This window comes from Bubalus kerabau, chromosome 22, assembly GCF_029407905.1.
Source record: "Bubalus kerabau isolate K-KA32 ecotype Philippines breed swamp buffalo chromosome 22, PCC_UOA_SB_1v2, whole genome shotgun sequence".
In the NCBI taxonomy this organism is placed as follows: domain Eukaryota; kingdom Metazoa; phylum Chordata; class Mammalia; order Artiodactyla; family Bovidae; genus Bubalus; species Bubalus kerabau.
Window position 1 is genome coordinate 21,005,698 of NC_073645.1, and position 17,120 is coordinate 21,022,817.

The 17,120-nt window shown below is 48.0% G+C and overlaps 1 protein-coding gene across 1 annotated transcript in view; it reads right to left on the bottom strand.

Annotated features, from left to right (window-relative positions):
- SLIT1 (slit guidance ligand 1) overlaps positions 1–1,010 on the bottom strand; it is a 178,249-nt gene extending 177,239 nt beyond the window's left edge. The window contains exon 1 of the mRNA XM_055560489.1: positions 559–1,010. Coding sequence (XP_055416464.1) covers positions 559–755 — 197 coding nt within the window. The 5' untranslated portion in view covers positions 756–1,010. The remainder of the gene's footprint in view (positions 1–558) is intronic.
- Between the last annotated feature and the right edge of the window lie 16,110 nt (positions 1,011–17,120).

Below are 17,120 nucleotides of genomic sequence, written 5' to 3' on the forward strand. Positions count from 1 at the left end.
CACCCGCAAGGGAAAAATTCTAAAGGCTCTGGGGCAAACAATGGGGAGCAACGCAGGTGCGGGGTGGGGGAGTAGGGGGGAGGAGGACTAGAAACTTCAACTCCATCCCCTCCTGCTGCCTATCAGCAACCTGCAAGCCCTCAGAGCCCAAAGACACACCTTCCACTCAGAACACAGACCGAGCCCCATGTGCCCAGAAGGAGCCACGGTGCCTGGTGAGCAGGAGGCACGTGCCTCCTGGGGCCAGCGAGGCTTTCTGGCACCAATTCACAGGCACCCTAGAGAAACCAAGTGCTGGCGCAGTGGGAAGGCCTGCGATGCTGAGCGCAGGGTGCAGGTGTGAGGATGGGAGCTGACAGCCCCACAAGCGCCTTTCGAATCCCAAGAAAGGGAAACGGCAGCGCTCCTGGCTCCTGGCCCCTGGCAGGCACTGACTCCTTTATTCGCTGCAGAGCCCAGGCCCCGACGGTCCTGCCCCCATCTTTGGCCCTGAATTGCGTCGAGGTGGGAAGGCAACCTCCGCGCTCCCCGCGGGCTAAGGATGGGGGCCATACTCACAGGCGCTCCGTGTTCCGCGGGATGTTCTTGGGAACGGCCCGCAGCCCGGTGCCGTGGCAATCCACCGTGGTGCCAGCGCAGGTGCAGAGGGCGGGGCACCCGGTGGCACCCAGGCGCCACGCGGCTGCCCACAGCAGCAGCCAGAGCGCGGGCCGGACGAGCAACGCCGAGGGCCCCCTCGGGGGTGTCAGCGCCATGGTGCCCTCACCGCGTCCCGCTTCCGTGCCAGACGGCGGCAGCCGCTCACCATCCCCGTCCGGGGTGGCCTCCAGGTGCAGTCCCGTGGCAGAGCCACCGAGGAGACCGTGAGCTTGTACGCTGCGCCCTTGCGGGCTGGGTGGCACCTTGCTCCTCCAAGCGCCGGCGCCTGTGCGCGGACAGAGGGAGCGCGCCTTGGGCGGAGGGCGCTCGGCTCCTCTCCGTTTCTCTCTGCCTGCGTCTCCCTCCCGCCCTCCAGCTCCCAACTGACTGCTGCGAGGAGGAAAATGGGCAGGCCCCGCGCGCGCACGCACCCCGCGCACACACACATACACACACACACTCACACCCGCACGCTCGCTCCCACCCAGCAGTCATCCATCAATCGAAAAGCACATAACCAGAGCCAGACTCCTCCCCGCCCTCCCTTCACGCCCCCTCCCCGCCCCCGCCTCCGCCTCCGGACGACCACTCGCCAGCCGCTGCGGCTGCGAGCGGGCTTACAGTTTCAAAGGTGGAACATCCGAGAGCGGGCACGGACTGCGGGGGAGTGGGGGACCCACAGTTCGACCTGTCACGTCCCGACCTTCGCCAGCTTTACACACACACACACAAACACATACACACACACACACACGCCGAGGATGCACACACTTGGGCGCAGGCACCCGGCACCAACAACCGCAGCTGCTGGTCCAGAGTGGGGGGAGGGGATCTTCTTTTGCAGCCTGGACCCCCTTCCCCAGGCAACAGCCGAGCTTTTCCCGACGGCAGAAACGGCTCTAGGGCCCCACCAGACTTGCTTTTTCGGTTCTTGGTGAAAGGACGCTCCCGAGCCCCCGGTGACCTCTCTGAGTCACCTACATCACTTAGCCTGGGACCTTAAGGGTGGAAAAGGAGAACCAGGCTCTGTGTGGGGGGGGAGGGGGGGGGACGGGGGGGGGTGGAAGGGGGGGGGCGGTCAGTGCACAAACGCCAAAGGCCAAGCAAGTTTCCTCCCCTCCCTCAACACATTCTCTGACAAGACGGCAGCAACCCCACTTCTCCAAGGGGAGTGCAGAAGTTAACTCCCCCCAGAATGAGAGTGACCCTGATTTGGACAGTGGCACTGCCACTGCCGCTGGGAGATGTTATTTCTGCCCACTAGGCAATGCTGGCTTCCCAGAATATCAGTAGGGGTTGGAAATCCTGCAAATATCATAGTGGGTTCACACCAGGTTCCTCCATTGTGAAGACAGATGAAAATGATCCCGTCACGGAAGGATTGCTGTTAAGACCAGTGTGGACCCAGGATGAACAGGAAATCCAAGTGAGAGAGAATTCACCTCAACTCAGAAAAGATAAGGACCTCCCCCAAATCAAGGACAGCCGTTGGTACCCCCTAGAAAACCCAGAAGTTGTTTGTGAGCTGGGGGCCCTGATTCAAGGTTGCCTGGAGCCCAAGAAGAAGAAGCAGCTGAACAGGTCAAGAATCACCTCCCTTCATTGGAGTTGGCTACCCACGTTTCTGCTTGAGAGAAACCAGAAAGAAAAGGTGACTGATCCAGGAGGTGCCAGGGGTAGGTACAGCAGGGTACAGTTTATCAGAGTGTATTGATAGACTCCACAAGATTAAACCGCATCACTCACTGTGTACCAAGGCTCAAGGGTTTTCTTTTTCTTTTCTATCTTGATGAGAAATGTCCAGTATCTCTACTGTCATAGACAGAACTGGGACCAGGGTGTCACAGCTACTGTGACTGATTTTATGGGCTGTTGATGGTTCTTTTGAGTTTTCACACAGTCCTGCCCATGACCTCTAACTTGGGCCATGGGTCCTGGAGCACCAATTCGGTGACAGTTCAGGGGGAAGGCATTTTCTCCAGGTCCCTGTGTGGTGTGATCTTAGAGAAAGTAGTGAAAGTGAAAGTGTTAGTTGCTCAGTTGTGTCCAACTCTTCGTGACCCACGGGCTGTAGCCCGCCAGGCTCCTCAGTCCATGGAATTCTCCAGGCAAGAATACTGGAGTGGGTTGCCATTACTTTCTCCAGGGGATCGTCCCAATCCAGGGATTGAACCTGGGTGTCCTGCATTACAGATAGATTCTTTACCTCCTGAGCCACCAGGAAAGCCCTCTTTCTCGAGGGTCCCTGTGTGTTATGATCTTAGAGAACTTTCCCACAAGTCAGGCCAGAGCTTGCTGTCTGTAAGGGCCTTTTCTCCCTTCTCCTTCACAAATTCCTTCTCCTTCTCTACAGGCCCTCAGTCTCTTTCCTCTCCTCAGACCTCCCCCGCTGCCTCAGGCAGAGAGAAATCCTCACTCCTCCGTTTTATCCCTTCAGCTGGATCTCTGTTTACACATGTGGCTCCTTCTCTGACACCCCTCCTGGGACAGAGGCGCCCCCCTCTTCCCCTGCCCCCCTGCAGCTTCCTCATTTCCTCGCTTTGGCACTTAACCCAGCACCTGGCACTTAGTAGGCCTTTCACAGACGTCTGGTCTCCAACCTTCTGCTCCAGCGGTGCCTCCCTGGGCCCCTGACTTCAGAAGGCTCCTCAGAAGCCAGGACCCATGTGGGGAGGATGAGAGTGTTGATTAAGGGGCAACATGCCCTGGGGGCTTCAGAGTGGCAGGGTGGAGAAGCAGAGAGAGGGGTGGGAGCAGGCAGGAGGCTGCAGCATTAGCCCTGCCAGTGGCTCCTGAGAGTCAGCCACGGCCTTAGAAGCTTTCAGACCAGCCTGGACAGTGAATCCCAAGCAGGCCGTAAGCCAAATTGTCACTGCCTGGCAAGGCCTGGTCTTTCCTTTAAAGGCGAGAAGGAAAGAGGGCCCCTCAGACCCAGGACAAAGACTCCCCCTGCCAGCCCATCATGGGAGGCCCTGCCCCAGTGGCAAGGCAGCTCCCCAACTTGGCTCCCACACCCAGTTCCTCCACCCCAGAACCTGGCTGGCTCCCCGATTCTGGAAGCAGCTCACCATGAATGAACGCAGCTCATTAATGTTCCCAGCACATTTACTCGTTAAACAACCGCCTGGCCAGCCACACAACCCCTACCCCACCCGTTTGCTTTTTCAGCTTCCTCTCCCATGCTCCTCCCTCTGTTGGGTCTCCCTACCCCCTCCCTACAGTCGGGCCACCTGCTCCCTCTGCACGGCTGGGGAGGAGGCAGGCCTGTCACATTGCTCCTGCCAGGAAGGCTCCTCCAAGCCCCTCTCTGCCCACTGGCCACCAGCAGGGCAAGCCCCCAGGGGATGCTTCGGGCTGGGTCTTCGTAGTCCAGTTGTGTGAGCCTCCTGGGCATCCCCTCAGCCTCGCGTGCTCTGGACTTGAGGGCCACCTCCTGCCTGTAACTCCAGGAGAAAGTGCCTCCTTCTGGCTTTCTGCACCACCAGCCCCTCTGAAGCACAAGAAGGTGGGGAGCCTGGACGAGGCTCACTGTGGTTTGGATTTCCAAACTGCAAAAGGCAAGAATGAGACAGAAAGCCTGCTACTTAGGCATTGATTAGACACCATTTATTGACTATGTGTGTACTACGTGCATTGTACTGGAAGTCAGCAATTCAACAAGGAATACGAATAGCCCTGGCCCTCAGGGATCTGACGGTCCAGCAGGAGAATAGAAAGAAAAACCCACTCAGTGTGATAGGTGGCATAGGGAATGTGGAATTGCAGAGAAGCTAGTGTGTGGGACCTGGGGTAAGGCTGGAAGACTTCCTCGAAGAGGAGGCAATTGAGCCGAATCTTGAAGGATAAATAGGCATTAACTATATATATGTGGATCTTAAGAATTGTTGTACTATGCTTAGTCCCTCAGTCGTGTCCAACTCTTTGCAACTCCATGGACTGTAGCCCACCAGGCTCCTCTGTCCACGGGATTCTCCAGGCAAGCATATTGGAATGGGTTGTCATTTCCATCTCCAGGGGATCTTCCCAACCCAGGGATCGAAGCCAGGTCTCCCATATTGTGGGCAGATTCTTTACCACCTGAGCCACCGGAGAAGCCCAAGAATACTGGAGTGGGTAGCCTATCCCTTCTCCAGGGGAACTTCCTGACCCAGGAATCAAAAAAGGGTCTCCTGCCTTGCAGGCAGATTCTTTACGAGCTGAGCTACATTGGTGAACAGCAGAAGAGGAAGGAAGACTTTCTGCCCAAAGAGAACTACATGAGGTAAGGCACACAGAGAGCAGCAGCATCCTCAGTGGCTGAGCTGTGGCAAGTTCCATTAGGCTGGTACCTGCCAGGGGGTTCAGGTGGGGAGTATTGGCAGAGGTCTGGTACAGCCATTCTCTCTGGTTTATTGGGCTTTCAGAATCTCATGGCTTGTCCCTGTGCCCAAGACATGCCTATATAAGTGTGTGCTTGGAGTGTCCCTTGAACAGTGATGGTGGCCTCCAGGGAGGGGACTCAGTGTTGGCAGGGGCAACTTGAGCACATGTTGTTGTCGTTTTCCGCTGTTTGGATTTGTTTACCTGTGTAGTATGACATCATCCTCTATTACTACCTAAACATTTTTTTTTTAATTCCCAGGGATGCTTATTACAAATGCCTACCCCTAGGACCCACCCAAGACCTTAATCAGAACCTTCACTGTTAGTAAACTGGGGCATGAAGAAGTGCAATTCGAACGCAGATGGTTCCAGAGACAGTGATCTAAGAATCAAGGCCGAGTGTGCTGAGTTAATGAGTTTGAACTTGGCCCTGAAAACTCTGGGGAGTCATTGAAGGAAGGGGGCCTGGCAGGAACAAAGGGTCTGAGGCCTGCCTGCCTCCCTCCTCTCCAGTTTCCACACGCTTTTAGCCAGGATGAGACACATCAAAGAGAAAGATAGTCACAGGGGAGGGGAAGGGGAGGGGAGGGGCAGGAGCCTTGTGACACTGGTCAGAGTAGCTCGATCATAAGATATCAGAGCTGGAAAGGGATTCATAAGTGATCAGATCCAAACAGCACTGACCAGTTGGCGGCCCAGAGAAGAGAAGCAGCTGAACCTCACAAAGGAGTTGCAGAGGTGAGCCATGGACGAGGCCACATCTTGCTCCACTAGACCCACACCTGGGTAGAACCCAGCATCGGTACTCCATCCCAGACTCTCCTCCTGACCCCGTCACCCTCACTGGGACTGAGGAAGCAGGAGTCCCTGGAAGGTTGTGAAGGCAGAACCCAGGATATTTTAGCTTTAATCTCCAACCCCCTCGGTATACTCAAGTTTGAAGGAGGCTGGAGCATTTGAGGCTGTCAATGACAAAGCCTGGAACACACTTCTAAGATTACTGGCCTTTATAGAAGCCACCATTGCATCCAGAACAACTCTGGCAGACGAAGCTGACGTGAACACCAACTCTTCCCAACTCTGTGGGTGCTTCAGTGATGATTCTGCACTGGGGGTGGGATGAGGCACCACAGGGAAGAGCTATTTGGAAATCCCTGGCCACTCTCTCTGTGTGCAGCAATTTTCTCTCCTCTCTCCCCTGAGACCACTAGCCCCCTTAGCCTCCCAAACTCTCACCTTTAACTCTGAAACTCAGCTTCACACCAGATTCCGCCTGGGTGCCCCTTTTGCTCTGTGGCCTGGGAACTCTCTCAGGGCTACAAGCTGGAGACAATTACAGGTCTCACCATCTTTGTTTTCCCTCTTAAAGGAATCATCGTCCCATATGACCAGTTGTCCAATGTCCAAAAATGATCATTTCATGTCATTTTTTCCTGGCTTTTTAGTTGTTTAAGACAGGACGGTAAAGTTGGCCCATTGATCCCTCTTGGCCAGAAACAGAAGTTTGTGAGAGATTTTTTTAGCAATCCTCTGTACCCTAAAAACACTCCCAGTGTGCTGTGGAGAGAGAAACAGACAGTTACATGATTCTGACAAGTATCCTGAACTCGCCAAAGAGGAAGTGCCACCCCCCGCCCTCCCTCCCCACCCCCCACCTCCCCCCCCAACCCCGCTTCTCTCAGTTGAAGAAACTCCTCCCGCTCTCTGTGCATGACAGTCCTCACGCCAGATCCCCTTCCATCATCCTCATCCTAAACAGCATCTTCTCAGGGCAGCCTTCTCTGACCCGCTTAGGGGTTAAGTCAGCCTCCTGGCCTGTCCTGTGATCTCCTGGCTCACCATGCCTCCCGCAGAGCATGGAATTGTCATTTGTTGTTACTTGTTTATCCATCTCTCTTCCCCTCTAAGCTGAAGAGCCAGGTTTGCACCTATCTTGTTCCCTATTGCCTGTTCAGGGCCCTGCACTTGGGAGATGCAGGGGAATAAGTATATTTTACTGAATTGTAGGAGAAGGCAATGGCACCCCACTCCAGTACTCTTGCCTGGAAAATCCCATGGACGGAGGAGCCTGGTAGGCTGCAGTCCATGGGGTCACGAAGAGTCGGACACGACTTCACTTTCACTTTCACTTTTCACTTTCACGCATTGGAGAAGGAAATGGCAACCCACTCCAGTGTTCTTGCCTGGAGAATCCCAGGAACAGGGGAGCCTGGTGGGCTGCCGTCTATGGGGTCGCACAGAGTCGGACACGACTGAAGTGACTTAGCAGCAGCAGCAGGGAAGTAATTCTGGAGAGAAGGAACCTTGAGAATAAAGGCACAGAAAAGGAAGGCCTCCAGTCAGAGTGGAAGCAATGAAGAGGCACATTTGGCTAGAGAGAGAATTCCTTGGGGAACAATGAGATTGAATCGGGGTGTGAGAGAGCAGGCTGCTGAGGGACTGGAGAGCAGGGTGAAACCCTGTATGGGAGCCAGGCTGCAGGCCTCCAAAGTCCAAGAAAGTGACAAAAACTGGCATCTGGGAGCTCATTAACTCCCTTGTATCTTGAAGTTTTCATCTGTAAAGAATAATCCTGACAGCTAACATTTCCATTGTGCCTGTAAATTCTAAGGGCTTGTACTATTTCAAGAGTTTTACACAAATCATTTAATTCTCCCGATAAGCTTATGAGGTGGATGTTATTTTTACAAACGAGAATGTTCAAAGCACAGAGAAGTTCAGTAACTGCCCCAAGGTCACACAGCACAAAGGTAGCAGAGGTGTGGTGTAAAATAGGGATAAGATCGACCTCCTAAAGAGGGTGTGAGATTGAATGGAAAGTACATATGAAAGTGCCTTATGCTGTCCTGGCATGTGGAAAATGTGTTCATTTCAAAAACACCCAAAACTGGTAAGAGTTTTAGGTTAGGGGAAAGGTCTGTCTAGAGATAATTTCTTCTGACAAACACTGTATTATTAATTTTGTAGCACTTTCTTCTCTCCTTTTTCTTCAGCTCCTTCTGCAAATGATGCTTTCTGTGTCTGCTTAGCAGTGTAACTGACAGAGTCCAGATATTCTTCAAGCTTTCCTTGTCTTCATGGACCATACACTGGATCTTCCAACCTCAAAGGTAGAAATCATTCTAAAACCAAACAAAAACCTAAGTTCAGCAGCTCATAGCCTAAAAACATTGAATGTATGTCATTGTAAATCTAATTTATTTTTAAAAAGCATCAAAATGATAACATCATTGAAATTGTGGGTGATTTTTAGCCTCTGATTTTATACTCTCCTCTATTTCCCATATTTTCTATAATAAACAGGTTATAACCAAAAATTTAAACATTATTATAGAAATAAAAATGTAGTTACTAAATCTGTAATTCTTGCCTGAATACAATTACCATTAAATTTAATATACCAAATCTAATGATTTTATGAGCAAATAAATGTGCTAAATAACACGGTTTACATTCCTGCACTGTCAGGGCTGCTATAGATCTGCAGAGGGGGCTTAAAAAAGTGATGACTTGTATGAAAAATCTAGAACATACAAATTCACAGAAACAGAGAGCAGAGTAGAGGTTATCAGGGGCCAGAGGGAGAGGGGAGGGGAAGTTACTACCTACTGGGCAAAGTTTCCATTTGGAGTGAGTGATAAAAGTTTTGAAAATAATGGTGACAGTAGTGTAACACTGTAAATGTATTTAATGCCACTGAATCATATGTTTTAAACAATGGTTAAGGGACTTCCCTGGTGGTCCAGTGGTTAAGACACCACACTTCCACTGCAAGGGGCATAGGTTCGATCCCTGGTCAGAGAACTAAGATCCCACATGGTATGGCAAAAAAAAAAAAAAAGAATTATAAAATAAAATTTAAAAAAAAATTAAAAAATAAATAAATAAATAAAATAAAATTTTAAATGGTTTGAATGGCATTTTTAAATATATGTATAATTGAAAGTGAAATTCGCTCAGTTGTGTCTGACTCTTTGCGACCCCATGGAATTCTCCAGGCCAAAATACTGGAGTGGGTAGCCTTTTCCTTCTCCAGGGGATCCTCCCAACCCAGGGATTGAACCCAGGTCTTCTGCATTGCAGGCAGATTCTTTACCAGCTGAGCCACAAGGGAAGCCCATATGTATAATTACCACAACAAAAAATAAGGGATGGCTCAGTTAAGGGAGTAGATATGGCTTAAAAAACCTTCTCCTCCCAAAGGTCCTTGTCTCCTGCTGCCCAGGAAGGGCTCGGTCAGTGATGAAAACAGTAGCGATCACAAACGAGGACCACTGCTGGAGAATACCTTGCTCTCCATGGCCCACCAACAGGGGCAGGGCACTTGGACGGGATGCGCGCGTCTGACTCCAGATGTCACAGCCATAACCACTTCCCCGCACGCCGCCGAGACAGCGCTGTCGCTATCGATTCTCTACAAGACATGAATCATCTGCAGGTAACCTGCAGGGAGGTGCTGTTATCCCTAGGCACAGACAGAATCTGAGAATGAGCTGGCTGCCGGTGTATCCAGCCAGGTGGGGAATCCAGGAAAGCTTTATTCTCAGACCCAGGCTGAAAGGTGGGCTGGTGTCTGCAAAGCCCAGTCAACGATAGCGATTGGACACAATCTGCACAGTATTGAAATCGAGTCGAAGGACCGGGGAGGAGTTTTCAGGGAGGGCAGGAAGAATTTGTTTAAAGCAATTGCTAGGCTGCTTTGGGCTTCTGCCAAGCCAGTTTGATTCCTTGGAGGGTCTCTCAGCATCTTCAGTGGACATTCATCAACTGGCCTGGGCTAGCTGGGGCAACAGCCTGGAACCTAGCGCTCTGGGATAGTGTCTGTTCACAGACACTTGCGCCCTTCTGACTTCCCCTTGGCTGGTCGCAGATGGGGCACCTGGGGTGTTCCCAGGAGAGACAGCAGGGCAAGGGCGCCCAGAGGGCAGGGTGGGGCCATCTGGACCTGCCGTCTGCATCTGCTAAGAGGGGCTCGGAGTTTTTGTTGGATCCTCAGAACAGTCTGTGGACAATTAGAGGTGGGGGCCAGCGGGACAGAGCCCCTCTGGGAGGATTCAGGCGCCATCTGCATGGGGCTGAGGGCAGATTTACACCCAGGCAAGCAGGTCCAGCTCTGTGACTAAGTCTAGAAGCCCAGCCACTCTGTCCTCAGCTTCCCTCGGTGGGGACAGATACATAGCGCTCCAGCAAAGCACAGTATAAGGCTTTTGCTTCTCCAGAAACAAGTACTGCAATGCCCAGATTTTATAGATAAGGAGATAGAGCCCCTAGAGGAGACCTAAGACACCCAGGGTCAGGAGCTGATGGGGACAGAGCAGAATGCTCTCTGTGTACCTCATCACCATGATGTGTACGTTGAGACTATGAGTCTGCCTGCCTGCCTATCACGTCAGCTTCCACACCATTCATGTTTACAGGCTAACACTCACTCCAGTACCTGGAACTTAGCAAATAACTCAATGAATGTTTGTGAAACAGAGATGAACTGGGATAGGAAGCCCAGGTCTTCAATCTTTGAGGAAAGACAAAATTTAGAAATCCAGGAATAGTAAGCTGTTTCCCACCAGAGTGGCTAGAGTGTGGATAAACAGAGCCAACCCAGCCATCTGGGGAGGGGCACCGAGGCAGCTCTACTCCTTTCTGCAGTCAAAGTCGGTTCTGCTGATCCCTGGAGAAGGAATTGGCAACCCACTCCAGTGTTCTTGCCTGGAAAAATCCCATGGACAGAGGAGCCTGGAGAGCTACCGTCCATGGGGTCGCAAAGAGTCAGACACGACTGAGCATGCACACACGCAAACATTCAGTCCATAACAGTACCTAGCAGAGCTGAGGGGTTTAGCCCACCAAACAACATGTACAAGAATATTTATAGCAGCCTCATTCATAAAAGCCCAAGTTTGGAAATGACTCAAGTGTTCAGCAACAGAAATGGATAAATACATTGTGGTGGATCATTATAACTGAATAATGAGCAGGAACAAACCACAAGCAACATGAATGAATCACACAGGCATTATGCTGAGTGAATGAAGCTAGATATGAAAATACATAGCATTTAATTCAATTTATATGAAGTAAAACATAAGCAAAAGTAATCTACAGTGATAGAAATCAAAATAATGGTTGCATTTGAGAGAACAGTGATGAAAAGGAGCATAATGGAGACCCTGAGCTTCCAGAAATATTCTGTATTTTTATCTAGGTTATAGTTGTGTGTGTGTGTGTGTGTAAAATATACCAAGTTGTACACTTAAAATTGTGCTCTTTATGAAGGTTATATCCTAATGAAAAAAGAAAAAAATAATTTTTATCAGGGATGACACATATGTGGTGGGCTTGCTACCAAGGTCCCCTCCTTTGCCCATTAATTGCCCATTAATATTAATTAACCACCACTGCTTCTTGTTGAGTTCAGCATCAGAACCATTCTCAATTCGGCACTCCAGCCAGTCTTCTTTGAGAAGAAAACAATTGATGTTCCTTCATGTATACACAAATATCTTAATTAAGAGAGAAACTCTGATGCTATCATCTTCAATTTGTTTCTCTATGCTTTGGGAAAGCCTGGTGGCAGGCTCCCTGAATATTATGTTCATTTCCCAGGAGAAAGTGGCTTGGGAAGAGTGTACTTGGAAGCTGGAGAATGAGGGCATGAGGGGCACACACTGGGAGGGAGCCCCCTGACCAAGTGCTGGGGAAGTAACTCAGTATCACAGATAACAGGGTGTGCTCAGTCGTTCAGTTGTGTCTGACTCTTGTGACCTCATGGACTGTAGGCTGCCAGGCTCCTCCATCCATGGGATTTCACAGGTACGAATACTGGAGTGGGCTTCCATTCCCTCCTCCAGAGTATCTTCCCCACCCAGGGACTGAACTTGTGTCTCCTGCATTGGCTGGCAGATTCTTTACCACTGAGCCACCTACGAAGCCCCACAGATAACAGTGAGGCCCAGCATAGGCTAGACTTGACAGTACCATGTAAAACAAACTGATCTTTCTCTACTAGCAGAGAATGCGGAAGGAAGAGGAGGGAGGGAAAGGCTGGACTGCAGGAAATGACACCTCTTGATTTGGCCAAGGTCCTCTGGCAGCTGGAAACAGCCACCCTGTGAGCAGTCACCCCAGCTCCTGGTGTATTATCAGGGGTGCTAACTCTCCCTGTTAATTCTTCACAACTTACAAAACCTTCTAATGAATACCTTCTCTGTCATACAACCACTTGATCTGAACAAAGTGGAAATACCTTTCCTCCATTTGAAATTTTAAAACTGAGGTTTAAAATGCTGGAAAAGGTGTGGAGAAAAGGGAAGCCTCTTACACTATTGGTGGGAATGTAAATGGTCCAGCCACTATGATGAACAGTGTGGAAGTTCTTAAAAAAAACTAAACAATGCCTGTCGTGCACAGCACATGTGTGGGGCACCTGGATTCTTAGACGACCTGCTTCTGAGTCCAGGTTTCATAACTAGCAGAGCAGTTCCCTCACTGTGATCTATTGAAAGTCAGCCCTTGACCCAAGGGTTTGTAAAATTTTTAAAAAGGGGGGAGGGGGATTTTTTTTTAATTAAAAAATAGAGTTAGGATCCAGCAATCTCACTTTTGTACATACATTCAGAGGAAAACTGTAACTCGAAAAGACATGGGCACCCCAATGTTCATAGCAGCAGTATTTACAATAGACAAGACATGGAAATAACTTAAATGTCCATCAACAGATAAATGGAGGAAGAAGATGTGGTACATGTGTACAGTGGAATATTGCTGCTGCTGCTGCTGCTAAGTCGATTCAGTCGTGTCCGACTCTGTGTGATCCCAGAGATGGCAGCCCACCAGGCTCCCCCGTCCCTGGGATTCTCCAGGCAAGAACACTGGAGAGGGTACAGTGGAATATTACTCAACCATAAAAAAGAATGAAATAAAGCCATTTGCCACAATAAAGATATACCTAGAGATTATCAAATGAAGTGAAGTAAGTCAGAAGGAGAAAGGTAAACGTCAGACAATATTCCTCATGTGTGGAATAAAATATTTATGAAAATTCTAATATTTATGTAACAGAAACAGACTCACAGACATAGAAAACAAACATATAGTTACCAAAGAGGAAGGGGAGGGGAGGGATAAATTAGGAGTTTGGGATTAGCAGATACAAACTGCTATATATAAAATAGATAAACAACAAAATCCTACAGTACAGCATAGGGAACTATATTCAATATCCTGTAATAAATCATAACAGAAAAGAAAATATTATATATATATATATGTATCAGTTCAGTTCAGTCGCTCAGTCGTGTCCAACTCTTTGTGACCCCATGAATCGCAGCACGCCAGGCCTCCCTGTCCATCACCAACTCTCGGAGTTCACTCCGACTCACGTCCATTGAGTCAGTGATGCCATCCAGCCATCTCATCCTCTGTCATCCCCTTCTCCTCCTGCCCCCAATCCCTCCCAGCATCAGAGTCTTTTCCAATGAGTCAACTCTTCGCATGAGGTGGCCAAAGTACTGGAGTTTCAGCTTTAGCATCATTCCTTCCAAAGAAATCCCAGGGCTGAGCTCCTTCAGAATGGACTGGTTGGATCTCCTTGCAGTCCAAGGGACTCTCAAGAGTCTTCTCCAACACCACAGTTCAAAAGCATCAATTCTTCGGCGCTCAGCTTTCTTCACAGTCCAACTCTCACATCCATACATGACCACTGGAAAAACCATAGCCTTGACTAGATGGACCTTTGTTGACAAGGTAATGTCTTTGCTTTTCAATATGCTATCAAGGTTGGTCATAACTTTCCTTCCAAGGAGTAAGCGTCTTCTACTTTCATGGCTGCAGTCAACATCTGCAGTGATTTTGGAGCCCCCCCAAAATAAAGTCTGACACTGTTTCCACTGTTTCCCCATCTATTTCCCATGAAGTGATGGGACCGGATGCCATGATCTTCGTTTTCTGAATATTGAGCTTTAAGCCAACTTTTTCACTCTCCACTTTCACTTTCATCATACATATATCCAAATCACTTTGCTGTACACCAGAAGCTAACACAACATTGTAAATCAACTATGCTTCAATTTTTTTAATTAATTAATTAACTAAAAGAACAATGGTAAAGACAAAAAAAAAAAAAAAAACTCTGAAACTTAGAGATATCATGTAATTCATAGATACTTTGTTAACTAAGTTAACAATTCAAGATTCAAACCCAAACTTGCTTTACTCCCAACACAGCCTCCTTTTTTGTCTTTTCCTTTAGTTTGAGTTTTTATGTTTACATCAAAGCTATACATGCAGAAAAATGGCCAAATCATTCTATAAGATTTGTTATAAAAATAACAGGGCCCCCAACCCCCAGCCCATTTGCTTTCCTTGGAGTCAACAACTTTGACCTCTTTAAACTGATTAATTTATAATTTATCTCCACCATATATAGAAAATAGACCCACACCAAGTTGAATCACTGTGGGGTTTCAGCATACTAAGAGCACAAAGAAGATGCTACAAAGGGAGGGGGGGATAATTTGGGAGAATGGCATTAAAACATGTATAATATCATATAAGAAATGAATCACCAGTCCAGGTTCGATGCAGGATACAGGAAGCTTGGGGCTGGTGCACTGGGATGACCCAGAGGGATGGTATAGGGAGGGAGGTGGGAGGGGGGTTCAGGATGGGGAACACGTGTACACCCGTGGCGGACGCATGTTGATGTATGGCAAAACAAATACAATATTGTAAAGTAAAAATAATAATAATAATAATAAATTAATTTAAAAAGAGAAACTCCAGAAATAAATAAATAAGTAAAAAGAAAAAAAAAAAAAAGATGCTAGAAGCTTCCAGAAAGAGTAGAAATAATGTCACCTACAAAGAGTTGGAAATTCTAATGGCCTTGATCAACAGCAACACTGGAACACAGAAAGCAATGAAATAATACCTTCAAAATTCTAAATGAAAATGATCCCCAACTTAGAATTCTATACACAGCCAAAATATGAATCAACTGTGAGGGTAAAATAAAGACATTTTCAGATATTCAAGGTCTCAAAATATGACTTCTCCCATCCCTTTTCCCAAGAAGTTCATAGAGGATGCTCAATCCTTCCCAACTCACCCAGCATTTTGTTACCATCAGCCCTTTTCTGTTATCCCTATTCTTGTAGGTCTTTCACCTTTTAAAAAAATCCTTTTTCTGTCAGTTTAATAGGACTCTAAGGGAGAAAAAGCAGACCAACTCAGTCAGTTATCATTACCCAGAAGTTATCTGCTTTTATTCATTTTCATAAGCCATGGACACTTTCTTCAACCAAAATCTTATGCAAAAGACAAATATCGAAGACACACGCAGGTCATACGTATCGCACCACTTGCAGCATCGTTTCTCCCCACTGGCTAACAGTTAAGAAAGCTGCTGCAGCTATTTAATGGGAAAGGAATGATCAGATTAGAACAACACCATTTTGTGCCCATAAATTAATTAATGGATCTAGGCACTGAGTATCCGCTGCTGTTAACATCCCCTACAGCACACACACAAAATGAGAATGGGACATTATATGTACTTTTTGATGAGACAACATGCTACCACCTAGAGTTGCCAAAGAATCAAAACCTGAAGTGTCTGGATCCAGCTATTAATTGACTGGAAGGACAGAAGGACATGCCGAACTGTGTCATCAGTGCACAGTCTGCAAAACCCAGACTGGGCAAGCTCCGCTGCTCCTCCGCATATAAATTAAAAGAGGAGGAAAGAGGAATAGAGGGAGACTCTTTGGATTAAAAGAGATTTAAAAGATACATCAAATCAGAAAGAGGGTAAATGCACACCCGTGTTCATAGCAGCACTATTCACCAATTGAGGGATGAATGGATAAATAAAATGTGGTGTAGAAGTACAATAGAATGGTATTCAGCCTTAAAAAGGAAGGAAGTTCTAATACATGCTACAACATGGATGAACCCTGAGGACTTTCAGTTCAGTTCAGTTCAGTTCAGTTGCTCAGTCGTGTCCGTCTAGTCAAGGCTATGGTTTTTCCTGTGGTCATGTGTGAATGTGAGAGCTGGACTGTGAAGAAAGCTGAGCTGGCGCTTTTGAACTGTGGTGTTGAAGACTTGAGAGTCCCTTGGACTGCAAGGAGATCCAACCAGTCCATTCTAAAGGAGGTCAGCCCTGGGATTTCTTTGAAAGGAATGATGCTAAAGCTGAAACTCCAGTACTTTGGCCACCGTGTGCGAAGAGTTGACTCATTGGAAAAGACTCTGATGCTGGGATGGATTGAGGGCAGGAGGAGAAGGGGATGACAGAGGATGAGATGGCTGGATGGCATCACCGATTCGATGGACATGAGTTTGAGTGAACTCCGAGAGTTGGTGATGGACAGGGAGGCCTGGCACGCTGTGATTCACGGGATTGCAACTTTATACTACATGAAATAGGACAGTCACAAAAGGACAAACACAGTATGGTTCCTCTTATATGAGGTATCCAGAATAGTCAGATTCAGAGAATTCAGAGAATGGAGGTTCCCAAGGGAAAGTGGAATAGGAGCTTATTGTCTAGTGGGTACAGAGTTTCCGTTTTGCAAGATGAAATATTCTAGAGACTTGTTGCTGAAAAACGTGACTACACTTAACACAGTGAACTGTATACCTAAAGACAGTTAAGATAGTGAAGTTTATGTTATGCTTCTTACTATAGTTAAATTTTTAAATTTAACTTTCAAAAGTGGGTAAGACTAAATGGCAGATTGAAGAAGGTGCCCACGGTTGATCACATTATATAGAAATGGAGGGAAGTGATCATCATAAAGGCTGGGATGGAGTCATTGGGAGAGGGGAAAGGAGTGGCATGTTGGGACAGGGCATGAAGAGGCTCCTGGAGCTCCTGACCTAGGTGCTAACTGACTAAAGTGGTCACCCAATAATCATCATCATGTTATGTATAACATGCGTTTCCTGCAGTTTTCTGTATCTGTTTTAAATGCAATTAAAAAGCAAGACAAAAATACTGAAGAAAAAAAAGAAAAGAAAGAAAGTTGCTGCCATCCTGTCAGCATATTCTGGCCAATAACTCTTTCATCTGAAAGAGGAGAGTTCGGGAGCGAGGTGACTGGAAACTGGGTCTACCT